The sequence below is a fragment of the Lissotriton vulgaris genome, chromosome 3_1, assembly GCF_964263255.1.
Source record: "Lissotriton vulgaris chromosome 3_1, aLisVul1.2, whole genome shotgun sequence".
NCBI classification, from domain to species: Eukaryota; Metazoa; Chordata; class Amphibia; order Caudata; family Salamandridae; genus Lissotriton; species Lissotriton vulgaris.
In genome coordinates this window covers 187,971,567-187,985,011 of record NC_141689.1, presented here as the reverse complement: position 1 = coordinate 187,985,011, position 13,445 = coordinate 187,971,567, and the positions used below count along the sequence as shown (strand labels likewise).

General features: G+C 52.7%; 2 protein-coding genes across 2 annotated transcripts in view; one reads left to right on the top strand and one right to left on the bottom strand.

Annotated features, from left to right (window-relative positions):
* LOC147726190 (uncharacterized) overlaps positions 1-13,445 on the bottom strand; it is a 606,971-nt gene that overhangs the window by 167,595 nt on the left and 425,931 nt on the right. The window lies entirely within an intron of this gene.
* Positions 20-13,359, top strand: LOC147726193 (uncharacterized). Its single transcript, XM_086962721.1, has 3 exons — positions 20-47; positions 10,514-10,636; positions 12,426-13,359. The coding sequence occupies exons 1-3, from the start codon at positions 20-22 to the stop codon at positions 12,824-12,826; spliced, it is 552 nt and encodes a 183-aa protein (XP_086818847.1). The 3' UTR covers positions 12,827-13,359.

Below are 13,445 nucleotides of genomic sequence, written 5' to 3'. Positions count from 1 at the left end.
AAACATTGGCCACACCATCATGTCCCTTTTTAGCCCCCTTCGTGCACGTAAGTGGCAGCCATTTTAAGAACCATGGCCCCTCTGCCCATAGCCGGTAGCCAGCGCGTCTCTCCCTCTGACCTCGCAAGCATCCCCCGCGCGCTGACAGCCCCCCGCTCTCTCATACCTGAACCATAAACCTCCCCTCCAGCACGACCCTGCCTCGGAAACGCATTCTGCTCCCGGCCAACACCTCCCCATCCTTTGATGAGACCCCCTTTTCTCTGTGCCCAATTGTCCTGCCCGTTCCCAAGCTGCCACCTGGCCCTGCGGATACCATTTATTGGCCCCTTACAGTAAGCAGCTGCCCCGATTCAAAGGATCTTCGACTGATCAAAGCCCCCCACCCCACGAGATCCGATCAGACACACGCATTCCGGGAAACGACGGAATGTCCTGCTGTGCGATAGCCATCACTTACTGTGACCGGGGTGGGGACTTCTACTGTAAATGTGTGTGGGAACAGGCTTGAAGCGGGGATTCCTAGGATGTATTTCCGTACATCAAAGTATTGACAAGAATGTGTTTCACGTAATAAAGCAATAAACCTGTGTATAAGAGGCCATGCCGCAAGGATGCGTCTAGAGCATCTCGAGTAGATACCCTGTTGTCTGATTTGACGTGTTCTGCTCAATCGGAATAAACTTCTGTTTCTTGCCTTCCAGTCTCCAGCGCCTGCCTCTTTGTTTGATAATTTCGAGTGGTATAAGAGGCGACTAACGCCGGGCAAAGTAACTGAAGGGTTCTTGGTCGAAATCGGCCCTGCCTTTTACAATTGGCGTCCCAAACTTGGGGCCCATCAGTGACACCTGGATCCAGTGGGAGAGGTCCCAACGACAGAGTGAATGACTGCAACGATCGGGAAGTGCACCTGCCCGATAGACCCTCGTCTGGCAGCCGATCATCCGAACTCCACCGGTTCCGAGCAGACCTCTCTCGAGTGATCTACGGTCCTGACTGGGAACCATCAGGAGTGCCACGACGGAAGATAGAGGACGATTGGGCGCAGGATTCGGGAGGCAAGAAACTGTCCATGCGGTCCGGGTAAGGTCGTGTAACACGACAAACTGTGAAATATTTGATTGATTGATTGGAAAATACTAGTATTACACTTCGAATTGTTGGTTCATTTTGGAGATACTCTGTCTACAAATGGAGAGGAATAGAAAGATTCTCTCTTCCTTTGCAGGTAGTGAAGGGTAGGTAACGCAGGCCTTTGCCCCCGTTGTAATCCGTCGTGCCTATTTTACTCCCCCGCTGATTGATTGTTTGACTGAACATTGTTTGTTCGTGGATTGTTTTCTCGAGAATTCTCTGTCTACAAACGGGGAAGGATAAAAGTATTCTGTCCCCCTTTGTAGATTGTGAAGAATAGGTAACGCAGACTTTTGTCCCCGTTGTAACCTGTCGTGCCTATTTCTTTCTTGACACTGATTGTTTGATTGAACGGACATTGATTGTTCGATATTGGTTCTTTGGAGGTATTCTCTGTTTACAAATAACGTGGAATAGAGATATTCTATCTAGTCTTTGTAAGCAGTGAAAAGATAGGTAGTGCAGACTTTTGTCCCCGTTGTAACCCGTCATGCCCGTCTTCTCCCCACTGATTGGTAGTTGGTTCAGCCCGGACCGTTTATTAGAGGTAGAACATCCGGCTCCACCGTAGGACTAAGCATGGGCGAATTTTGCGGATCTCGCGTTCGCGAATTTTGCGGATTTGCGGATTCGCAATCCGCAAAATCCGCGAATTCCCGCGAATTTGCGGATTTTTTTTTTTGTGTTCGCCCGTGTTTCTGCCAGTTCGCGAGGGTTTTTACAATTTCGCAATTTGCGAACTTACCTGTCGGGTCGCAAGTTTTGCGAACTTGTTGTTTCTACATGTCCAGCCTGTTTGGGACACTCTTCTTCATCACTGCCACTCTCTGTCACCACTGCCACTCTCTGACTACTCATGCCACCCTCTGGCCCACCCATGCCACCCTCTGTTTCATCACCACACCCTCTGGTTGTCCAGTGTACATTATTTTCGGCAAAGCAAAGCACACCTTCCCTGCCTCAAGTGACCTGAATTAATTTGGGGCTGATTAATGTGTCACAGAATATTTTTTTAGCTGGCACCTGCTTCCTTAGTGCGCCCTGATTAGTGATCTTTTGCACTTGCTAAGTGCTTTCATTGTTGCAAAATTAGTTACAACACCTGCCCTGCCCCAACTGACAATAATGAATTAGGGGCTAATTAATGTGTCACTGAAAGAATTTAAAGTTCCAGCCTGGCACCTGCTTGTCTGCTCCTTTAGCTGTAAATCAGGACCTTTGTGGCATACAGTTAAGGTCAGAGCAGGGTCACACAATAGTTGCAAGCAGGCAACCGAATTCTGGAGGGCCCCCTCAGGAAGCAATACAAAGAATCGTTACAAATCATGAGGTTGACCTTTTGCACCTGCTCATTGCTTTTGCTTTTGCTGAAATCGTTTTGCGGTTTTTTTCGCGCTATTCGCGGGGCGCGGCGTCGTGCGAAACCGACCGCGGAAGCCGCCAATTCGTGCGAATGAGCATTTTATTTTTTTGCGGCTTGTTGTTTCGCGAGTTTTTTTGCAGTATTCGCGAGCCGCTTGCAGCGCAACACGCGAATTTACCCCAAGGTCGAGTACGGGCGCGGCCATTTTGTTTGCGTGACGTATTTCCGTTTCCGCCCGCTATGTATAATCTCGCGCAGTAAGCGCATTGCGAGTAGAGGTTCGCACGAGATCGCGCGGGAAATCTAGAGGTTCGCACGAGATCGCGAGGAAAATCTCGCGCGAACTGACTTTCGCGCTCGGAAACGGGCGCCGGCCATCTTGTTTTTCATTCATTTCCTGTGTCTGGGCATGGTGTTTAATCCTCTTGATATCTTTCCCATCCTTTGCTTGTTTTCAGTTTTTTTTTTACGATTTTGCTTCTTATCTATCCCTCTCTTTTCCTAGCTGTATATTTTTGTCTTTTCTGCTATTTTTCTTTACTTTTAAACTACTTTTGTAAACTCTTTTCTTTTCTTCTTCCCTATCCTATTCTTTCTTAATTTTCTACTTCTTCCTACCTTACCTGCCCAGACCATGGTCAAGCCAGGTGCCGTGAAGCTGCCCAGGCACTTGAGGGCCGCAGCGGCGGCGGGGAGTAGTGCTGGACCCAGTGGCAGGACAGCAGGCGTGAGATCGAGGGGGGAGCAGGTGACGCGCCGGGAGATATTCAGCCCGGAGGAAGTGGGCGCGCTGGTCTACTTCGTCCAGCGCCGCCTGCCCAGGACCATCGCGGGAGGCGGCAGGATCGCGGCCGGCGGCTACAACATGCGGGAGCGCCGGAAGCGGTGGGAGAAGGTGTGCTGGGCCATATCCCACCTCTACGGGGTCCAGCGCACCTACAGCCAGGTCACCCATCGCTGGACGGACCTCCTGGACCGCGAGCGCGACCTGCTGGACCAGCTCGGCTTGGAGATCCCCGGGCTTGGTGAGTAGTAGTAGCCATTGGCATTTAATCACTCACTACTATGATGTTTTCTCCTGCTCTGTGTTGTTGTATTGCAAATATTTGTTTTTTACATGGAGCAAGCCAATAATGCCGCTGATGACGATTACATTGTAGTTAAATTATATTTCAAAATCTTCTGTGCATTTCAGGTGCACTGCTCTCCTTCTCAGTGGGGTTGCTACTATGCTTATTTGTTTTCTATTTCGTGGTCTCATTGGCCTGAGTAACTATTATGTATGAGTGTACTTAACAGAACTGCGTAATGCTAGACACTAGGGGGCAGATTACATTTACAAGCCCCTTGCGCCACGTTTACGTTGCCTTGCGTGACGCAACAGCGGCGTAAACGTGCCGCATCCCTGCAAGTCATTTACAGCATGACGCATCTAGGGAGATGCGTCACGTTATAAAGCCATGGGCCTGCACCACAATGGGTGCGTTCCTAGTACGCAGGGTGGGCGGTCCAGCGGCTGTGCGCCTCGCAAAATTGCCTGCGTGAAATCTACAAGATTTAACGCAGGCACTTCTGCGACGCTGCTACGTCAATTCAATTCCTTATGTCTGCTCGAAGCAGGCGAAAGGACTGACACAGCATGTAAAGTATTGGGTGGCCCTGAGCATTACTGGAGTTGCATTGCGTTGGCGACGTGACTCCAGCGATGCGCCGCTCTTACGTGACGAGATGCGTCACGCAAGTGCCTACCCTTGCGCCAGGGCGCGCCGCATTGTAAATGAGGCACATCTGCCGTTTCGCAAGGGTAGTTTTGCGTGACGCATTTGATCTGGCGCATCTCTGGAGATGCGCCAGAACGCGTAAGTAAGTATGCCCCTAAGGGGCAGAATTGCAATTACCGTCGCATCCCTGCAAAGTAGCAGGGATGCGCCATTAATTGTGCGGCCCGCTACCACCACCAAACATGGTGCGCCGTATTTGCAATGCGGCGCCCCATGGGCCCAAAACGTCACCGAAGCTTTACTGCTGGAGTTGCGTCGCAACGATGGCGCAGCTCCATCAATGCTCTGGGGTACCCTATCTCCCCAATGCTGGGTCAAGCCGTACGTCTGCTTCAAGCAGGTGCAGGGTTTGTGTGACGCATCATTGTCCTAAAGGTGACTGATTGATATTTTGTAGATTTCCCTCAGCCACTATTAGGATGTGTTCCAGCGCAGGAATGCCCTCCCTTGCGCCGGAACGCCCCCTGATGGCGCAGGGCTTTATAACGGGATGCATCTCCCAAATGCGTCACGTTGTTATAATATTATACGCCGCACCATGGCGCCCTTTTTTGTTTAGCTGCTGCGTCACAAAAGTCACGCAAGAACGGCGCAAAAGAGCCGCAAGGGCTTAAATCTGCCCCTTCCTTTGTAACCCTGACAATAAGAAAAATAGTGGCGGTGGACCCACTTGTGGGACACCCCCGCGCCGCACGGCCACCAGCTGCTGCGTGTGCCCCTTGCCTGCCCCTGCCTCGCTGCTGCCTCGTTTGCCGGCCGCCGCCGCTGCGAGTGTTTTTGCCATTTGTTTTGACGGTTTTTTGTGCTTGTTAAGGTTTTACTGTCTTTTTTCCCCTGTTTTGTCGTTTCTTTGTGCCTGTTCCACTGTTTTGCATTTTCCCCGTGTTTGGCTCTCCTTCCTTGTTGTCCGCCTACCTCGCCGCCCCCCTCCCTCCCTTCCCGCCACCGCCGCTTGTCCCCGCCCCTTTTTTGCCTTCTGTAACCCTCCCCGCTCCCGCCTCCCAGCTGCTCCGCCCACCCGCGCACTTTGCCTTAAATGGCGACCGTGCGACGCAGGTGAGTGTGACCCACTTGTGGGACACCCCCGCGCCGCACGGCCACCAGCTGCTGCGTGTGCCCCTTGCCTGCCCCTGCCTCGCTGCTGCCTCGTTTGCCGGCCGCCGCCGCTGCGAGTGTTTTTGCCATTTGTTTTGACGGTTTTTTGTGCTTGTTAAGGTTTTACTGTCTTTTTTCCCCTGTTTTGTCGTTTCTTTGTGCCTGTTCCACTGTTTTGCATTTTCCCCGTGTTTGGCTCTCCTTCCTTGTTGTCCGCCTACCTCGCCGCCCCCCTCCCTCCCTTCCCGCCACCGCCGCTTGTCCCCGCCCCTTTTTTGCCTTCTGTAACCCTCCCCGCTCCCGCCTCCCAGCTGCTCCGCCCACCCGCGCACTTGGCCTTAAATGGCGACCGTGCGACGCAGGTGAGTGTGACCCACTTGTGGGACACCCCCGCGCCGCACGGCCACCAGCTGCTGCGTGTGCCCCTTGCCTGCCCCTGCCTCGCTGCTGCCTCGTTTGCCGGCCGCCGCCGCTGCGAGTGTTTTTGCCATTTGTTTTGACGGTTTTTTGTGCTTGTTAAGGTTTTACTGTCTTTTTTCCCCTGTTTTGTCGTTTCTTTGTGCCTGTTCCACTGTTTTGCATTTTCCCCGTGTTTGGCTCTCCTTCCTTGTTGTCCGCCTACCTCGCCGCCCCCCTCCCTCCCTTCCCGCCACCGCCGCTTGTCCCCGCCCCTTTTTTGCCTTCTGTAACCCTCCCCGCTCCCGCCTCCCAGCTGCTCCGCCCACCCGCGCACTTCGCCTTAAATGGCGACCGTGCGAACGCGCAGCGGTTACGCGCAGCGGGCGCGCCGATTGTGCGCCGAAGGCGCGCCAAAGGTAAGCCCGTCTGCGCCCGTCCGCGACCGGATCGCGACCAGCGCCAGGACCCCTGGTCCTCGAGCACCTCGACGCACCCGCCTGACGTACTCAGCCGCCACCCTCATCGCTCTCAACACCGGCCGACCCCCAGAATGCCACCAAGCCACTCCAAGACGCACCCACGGACCTTTCAGCTGCCACGCCTGCAAATTCTCCTGCATCCGGACCAGCCCCGCACCAGCACCCGCCAAGTCGAACACCAACAGCTCCCACCTCAAGTGCATCCTGCTCAACACCCGCTCCGTCCACAGACACGCCATCGAACTCTGGAACCTTCTAGACGCCACAGCCCCTGACGTTGCCTTCCTCACGGAGACCTGGATGAACGCCTCTTCAGCTCCCGACATCGCCATCGCTATCCCAGAGGGCTACAAGATCGTCCGGAGAGACCGAAACGCCAACCAGATGGGAGGAGGCATCGCCATCATCCACAGGAACACCATCCGTCTCACGACCAGCACCGACAACACCCTGACCAGCGCCGAACACCTGCATTTCCAGATCCACACCAACCCGAACACCACCCTCAGAGGCACCCTGATCTACCGACCCCCGGGACCACGCACGCAATTCAGCGAGGACATCGCCGACTTCGTCAGCCCGCACGCCCTCCCCTCCGCTGACTACATCCTCCTGGGGGACCTCAACTTCCATCTGGAGAACAACAACGACCGCAACACCAGCACCCTGCTCGACAACCTCGCCAACCTGGGACTCAAGCAACTGGTGTCCACCCCCACCCACCTCGCCGGACACACACTCGACGCCGTCTTCTCATCCAGCACAGACATCGACTTCAGCCACGCCACAGAGCTTCAATGGACGGACCACAGCTGCGTCCACTTCTCCTTCAAGAGAACGACGACCCACCAACACCAGCAACAGACCGCCCGCAGAAGCTGGAACAAGATCACAGCAGACCAGCTCGCCACCTCCCTGAGCCAACACCCTCCTGCCAGCTCAGCGAACCCCAGCCAGGCCGCCGACAACCTCACGAAGTGGATCAGCAACTGCGCGGACGAACTCGCCCCGCTGAGGACCCCGCCCAGCAGACCCGGCAGCAAGAAGGCCCCATGGTTCACCGACGAACTCAAAAGCTCCAAGAAGAACTGCCGAGCCCTCGAGAAAGTCTGGAAAAGGGAACCGACACCGGACAACAGAACCTCCTACAAACTTGCCACCCGGAAACACCACCAGCTGATCCGCGCCGCCAAGAAAACTGCATTCAAGGACCGGTTGGACAACAACGCACACAACTGCAAGGAACTCTTCAACATCGTGAAAGAGCTTTCCAACCCCAGCGCAGGAAACAACGACATCACCCCATCGCAAGACCTCTGCAACTCCCTCGCCTCATACTTCCACAACAAGATCACGGACATACACAGCAGTTTCAACAACCAACCAACGCACACCACGACCGACCAGCCACCCCCCCCCACCACCACCCTCCACGCCTGGACCCCGATCAGCACCGAAGACACCATCCGCACGATGAACTCCATCCACTCCGGATCACCGACCGACCCCTGCCCTCACCACGTCTTCAACAAGGCCGACGCTGTCATCGCACCCCACCTGCGAGACACCATCAACACCTCCTTCGACACCGCCATCTTCCCTGAAAGCTGGAAACACGCCGAACTCAGCGCTCTACTCAAGAAACCAACAGCGGACCCCACCGACCTCAAGAATTACCGCCCCATCTCGCTTCTCCCGTTTCCAGCCAAAGTCATCGAGAAGACCGTCAACAAGCAGATGGCCGCCTTCCTCGAGACGAACGGATCCCTCGACCCCTCACAGTCCGGCTTCCGAGCCAAACACAGCACCGAGACCGCCCTCATCGCCGCCACCGATGACATCCGAGCCCTGATGGACAATGGAGAAACAGCGGCCCTCATCCTCCTAGACCTCTCCGCGGCATTCGACACGGTCTGCCACCGCACCCTAGTACGGCGCCTCAGCAACATCGGAATCCAGGACAAGGCACTGGAATGGATCATCTCCTTCCTGGACGGAAGAACACAGAGAGTCCGCCTACCACCGTACAAGTCAGAAGCCTCCAAAGTCATCTGCGGCGTCCCCCAAGGATCATCCCTGAGCCCCACCCTCTTCAACGTCTACATGAGCCCCCTCGCGGCCATCGTACGCAAACACCACCTCAGCATAATCTCCTACGCCGACGACACCCAGCTGATCCTCTCCCTGACCAACGACCCCGCCGCCGCCAGAGCCAACCTGCACGAAGGGATGAAAGAGGTAGCCGAGTGGATGACGACCAGCCGCCTGAAACTGAACTCGGACAAGACGGAGGTCCTCATCCTGGGCTCCTCACCCTCCGCCTGGGACGACTCCTGGTGGCCTCCCGCCCTGGGCACCGCACCCAAACCGACGGACCATGCACGAAACCTGGGCTTCACCCTGGACTCCTCCCTCTCCATGACCAGGCAAGTCAACAGCGTCTCCTCGGCGTGCTTCAACATCCTACGCATGCTACGGAAGATCTTCTGGTGGATCCCCACAGAGACCAGGAAGACCGTCACCCAGGCCCTCGTCACCAGCCGACTGGACTACGGCAACGCCCTCTACGCCGGGACCACCGTCAAGCTCCAGAAGAGACTCCAGCGGATCCAAAACGCCTCAGCCAGACTCATCCTCGACATCCCACGTTCCAGCCACATCTCCGGACATCTGAGAGACCTTCACTGGCTCCCCGTCAACAAAAGAATCACCTTCCGCCTCCTCACCCACGCACACAAAGCCCTACACGACCAAGGCCCGAGCTACCTCAACAGCCGAGTCAACTTCTACGCTCCCAAACGCCACCTCCGATCAGCCAACCACGCCCTCGCCGCCGTCCCCCGCATCCGAAGAGCGACTACAGGAGGAAGGTCCTTCTCCTACCTGGCCGCCAAGACCTGGAACTCCCTCCCGTCCGACCTGCGCCTGACCCAAGACCACCTCTCCTTCAGGAAGAAGCTGAAGACCTGGCTGTTCGAGCAGTAGCGGCACGCCCCCCCCCCCCCCCCCCCCCCCCCCAGCGCCTTGAGACCCTACGGGTATGTAGCGCGCTTTATAAGTGTATTTGATTGATTGATTGATTGATTGACTATTTAAATGACTGGTAATGTAGCAGGCAACTGTTAGTGTTGTCACTGATCTGACTGAAATCACAATGGAGTTTGTCTGTCACTTTGCGTCTTGCCTGCGGACTGCTGCCTGCCAGTCCTAGGTGAACGTTTCAGTACTTTGTTTAGTGAGTTACGTGACTTTCGAAGTCACAGGTCCGCAAATAAATAAAAAGTAACCATAATCAATATAATTTCGCGGAAATATTTTGTTATTGTTCTTTTGAAATGTTTGATTTGGTTGACATTGACAAGCAACAATCATCCATGTTTTCTGTTCTTTCTTTCATGTTGTACGTCAGCTCCCCCCAGGGGCGAGAGGAGGACACAGGAGCAGCAGGCGGCGGATGCTGTTCAACAGGGCCAGGATCGGGCAGGCGAGGGCTCCTCTGCTGGCCCCAGTAAGTTTTCATTTTAGACTAGTACCTATTTTTCCTAGCGTTCCTCATTTGAATTTTTTCAAAATTGTCTTTGCTCTTCTTGTAGACTGTATCTAAATTCTTATCCTGCCTCTACTATGACTCCCTGTGGTATTACTAGATTATTCTTATTAGTCTGTCTGTGTAGCTAAGTAAGATTGCACGGTTGGCGAAACTCCCATGATTCTAGTCAGCAATAGCTCTATCAACTTAGTGCAGTCCTCTGGGATTGTCCATAATGTCTTTTGAAGTGTTCTATCTGGACTCATGCTTGCAAAAATTGCAAAACCTTTCGCTCAGTCACTCTAGTCTGGAGGACCAAAAAACACAGATTGTATTTAAATTTAAAAGCTTTATTAAAAGTAAACACATTTATTAAAATGAAGTCATAATAAAACTAAACGTTTAACTGATAATGGAAAAGTGGTTAGTGCTGACGATTAATTGAAGACATTTCTTGTGGTCGAGCCGAGCTCTCACCTGGTTTCAACTTGATCTTGTTGTTAGAAGTCCATCTTCTGTCTGTGTGGAGAAAAATGGTGCGTGTTAAAAAATCAGCCTTCATCAGTTGTGCCAAAAAGTGCAGCAAGACAACCTTCCCTGGAAAAAGGGACATTTTTTTTAACTTTAACGTAGACAGTCACAAATTACATTGTTTTCACATGTCTTCATTCCTAGACCAAATACTAGTGACTAGTGAGTGCTTTATTCTAAGATTCTTAAATGTACTTTGTAGGTGGAACACCTGGTGGCGGGGCCAGTGTGGTGGTGGTGCTCGACACGGAGGCGGAGGGCAATTCATCAGGGGAGGAGGCGGCGGCGGCGGCTGTGAGAGTTGAGACGGTGGTGGCGGCCAGAGGTAAGCTCTTATATATTCCTTACTTATTGAGATTGAAGACTAGCTGGGAAGGCAAGAATATGAGATGCATGGCTGGGTGAATGATGAAGCAATGATGGGTGGAAGGACAACAGCCTGGGTGGGTGACACAGAAACTGTATGTGTCCATATACCTGGATCATGCTACTATCTGACTCTTAGATAGCATATGTGTATCTAGAGCAGGGGTACTCATAGTACGGCCCGCGGGCCGGTGGTGGCCCGGCAAGCCTTCCTTGGCGGTGCGCAGACCTTGCAGACAATCACTGCTCCCCCGGCCCCCACAGAGCAGAGGCTTTTTTGTATTTCACCTGTTAGCGCCCCTGCATCTCCACTCTGACAATCACTGCTCCCCCGGCCCCCACAGAGCAGAGTGGAGATGCAAGGCCACAAAGAGGTGAAATAGAACAAAGCCTCTGCTCTGTGGGGCCGGGCAAGCAGTGATTGTCAGGGTGGAGAAGCAGGGGCGCTAAAACAAACAAAGCCTCAATAATATGTTAATGGTCTTTTAAAGACCTGTTAAGTACTTTGGTGTTGTTGTCTGTGTGTGCGCGTTGAGGAAGCGGTCTCAACCCGGGCTGAAGGCTGACACAGATAGACACACACACAGTGAGATGACAGAGGGAGAGGGAGGGCAGGAGGGAGAGAGAGATGGAGGGAGGGCAGGAGGGACAGCAGGAGGGAGAGAGATGTATGTAAATGCTGGGTCTGGTGGCTCAGTGGATGAGGGCATCTGCTGCAGGGACCTGTGTGCAACCTCATGGTCACAAGTTATCGTTTTGCTTTAGCCCCGCCCCCTCTGACTCCGCCCCCACCAGTGCGGCCCTCGGCCCCAAACTACACTGTAAATGTAGCCCCTGAGAGAAAGTTTGTGAGTACCCATGATCTAGAGAGAGTAGATGGTCAGTGGATGAACTAAGTGTAACTTTGAAGAGCATGTAACACTGCACCCGCACGTCCGTTCCAGTGTAGGAAAGGCAAGGAAAAGAACTTTTAATTTTGTCCAAATACTACCATAAATAGTAGCAGTAGTTTGTATTGCAAGCACTGCATAGATCCGGTTATTATGGTGGCCACTCCCTACCTCTCTTAATAAGTTTAGTAGTACTCAGTCATTCATGTGTGGATGTATCACTGCCTGTCACTCAATAAAAAGCAAAGCACCTAAAGTCATCCCATATATAAGCAAAAACATCCCATGTGAAGTGATAGATAATCAGATTATTTATCTTCTTCAATTTTCCATTTCTAGTACTCATTTCCACTGTAGGGTGAAAGTTAAATTAATTAAGCAGTAGCCCTTGAGTTGTAACAGAGTATTCTCAGTGCCACCCGTAATAGAAAAGTAAGAGATTCACCACCTGCATGTACTGGACGGGTACAGTAACGCAACGGCAACGCAAGTCTAGGTCACTCCTCATGGCGTGCGTCTCTTTTTCTCGGGTGCAAGTTTACCGCGCTGGCATTATGCCGGCTTGCAGAAAATAACGTACCAATTTTCCAAAACAAGAGACAAGAAGAAGAATAAGACTGGTGTACTTTCATAGTCGACTCCAATGGAAGTCCACAGTGCTCATAGAATTTGTTCCTTAAACTCCCACTAATGTTAGAGCAAGGATGAAGAAGTGTGAGGTTAGATAGATACTGGCCTCAATAGTTATGTAATGCGCTTGCAAGTTGCTAGTTGTACTGCAGCACACATTTCTGCTGAATGATTGAGTTAATCTTAAAGAGCATTGGTTACAGACTATGTCTTTCTTTCTTCATATAGGTTCTCCTTCCAAACGAACAAGGAGGAAGGAGCTGGCTAGAGCGGCCCGGCAACGGAGAATCGAGGCCACTGTTGCGGAATATCGGCGGCTGGTGGCCCTGGAGGACGAGGAAAGTGTGCGGTCGACAACAACGACAACGTCGTCTGCATCGGCCTCCGTGGCCCCACCGGCTGCCACCCAGCACAGTGGTCCACCGAGACTGAGCCGGGCTGCCAAAGGCAAACGCCACCGCCGAGCAGCAAGGCCAACAGCTGCTTCTCACAGGCCTTGCACCTGCAAGGCAGTGAAGGCACGCCTGCGCCGCACTACCCTGATGGTGTCCCGCCTTCAGCAGGAGCTCGCCTTGCTCCGCGAGGAGCATGATGCCCTGGCCCAAAAAGTTAACAGCATCCACCCATAGTGTCCCTTGCCCCTTTTTTAGAGACTTTTGGGGGGTGGGAATTGGGAGTTGGGTTTTTGGGGACTTTTGAAGGACAATCGTTGGGGTTAGGGAGGGTCTTGCGGGAGATTATTTTGTTAGGGATATAAATATACTTTTTCAAACTTTATCTGAGCATACCTGTTTTTTACTGCTTGCCTGGTGGGTGGGGGTTTAACGTTGACTGTTTTCCTGAAAGTTTAGTTCCATTTTCTTCCTTTAAGTGTAAATGCCCAAATGTTTTCAACACTAAGTGCCTCTCACAGACTAAGTGAAGTGAATCCAAGAGTCCTAGGACTTTAGTAGTACTACCTTCAGTCTCTCGTCTCTCGTACTAATACTCCATTATACCCCCAAACCACCAAACGCTTATCTTACCTGTAATTTGTGTTTGAAAGTAGGGCTAGGCCCAGGGCTGGCTCCACGGGAAACACCGAATAACGTTGGCAATCTTGGTCGGATAAAATTTCCTCATAGCGGTGGTACTAGTGGTGTGACACAGTGGCAGTTGCATGCCTATGAAAAAAAAGAAAATGAAATCTGGTTTGTCCTCCTGAGCAATTCAACGGTACAACTGAGAATATAGGAGGTGACAGAAGTA

Excerpts from the sequence above, each read along its gene's own strand:
- LOC147726193 (XM_086962721.1), top strand. The coding sequence starts at position 20 with ATGTCCCTTTTTAGCCCCCTTCGTGCAC. Across the intron at positions 48-10,513 it reads TTTTAGCCCCCTTCGTGCAC|GTGGAACACCTGGTGGCGGG; the intron begins GTAAGTGGCAGC and ends TGTACTTTGTAG. Across the intron at positions 10,637-12,425 it reads GACGGTGGTGGCGGCCAGAG|GTTCTCCTTCCAAACGAACA; the intron begins GTAAGCTCTTAT and ends TTCTTCATATAG.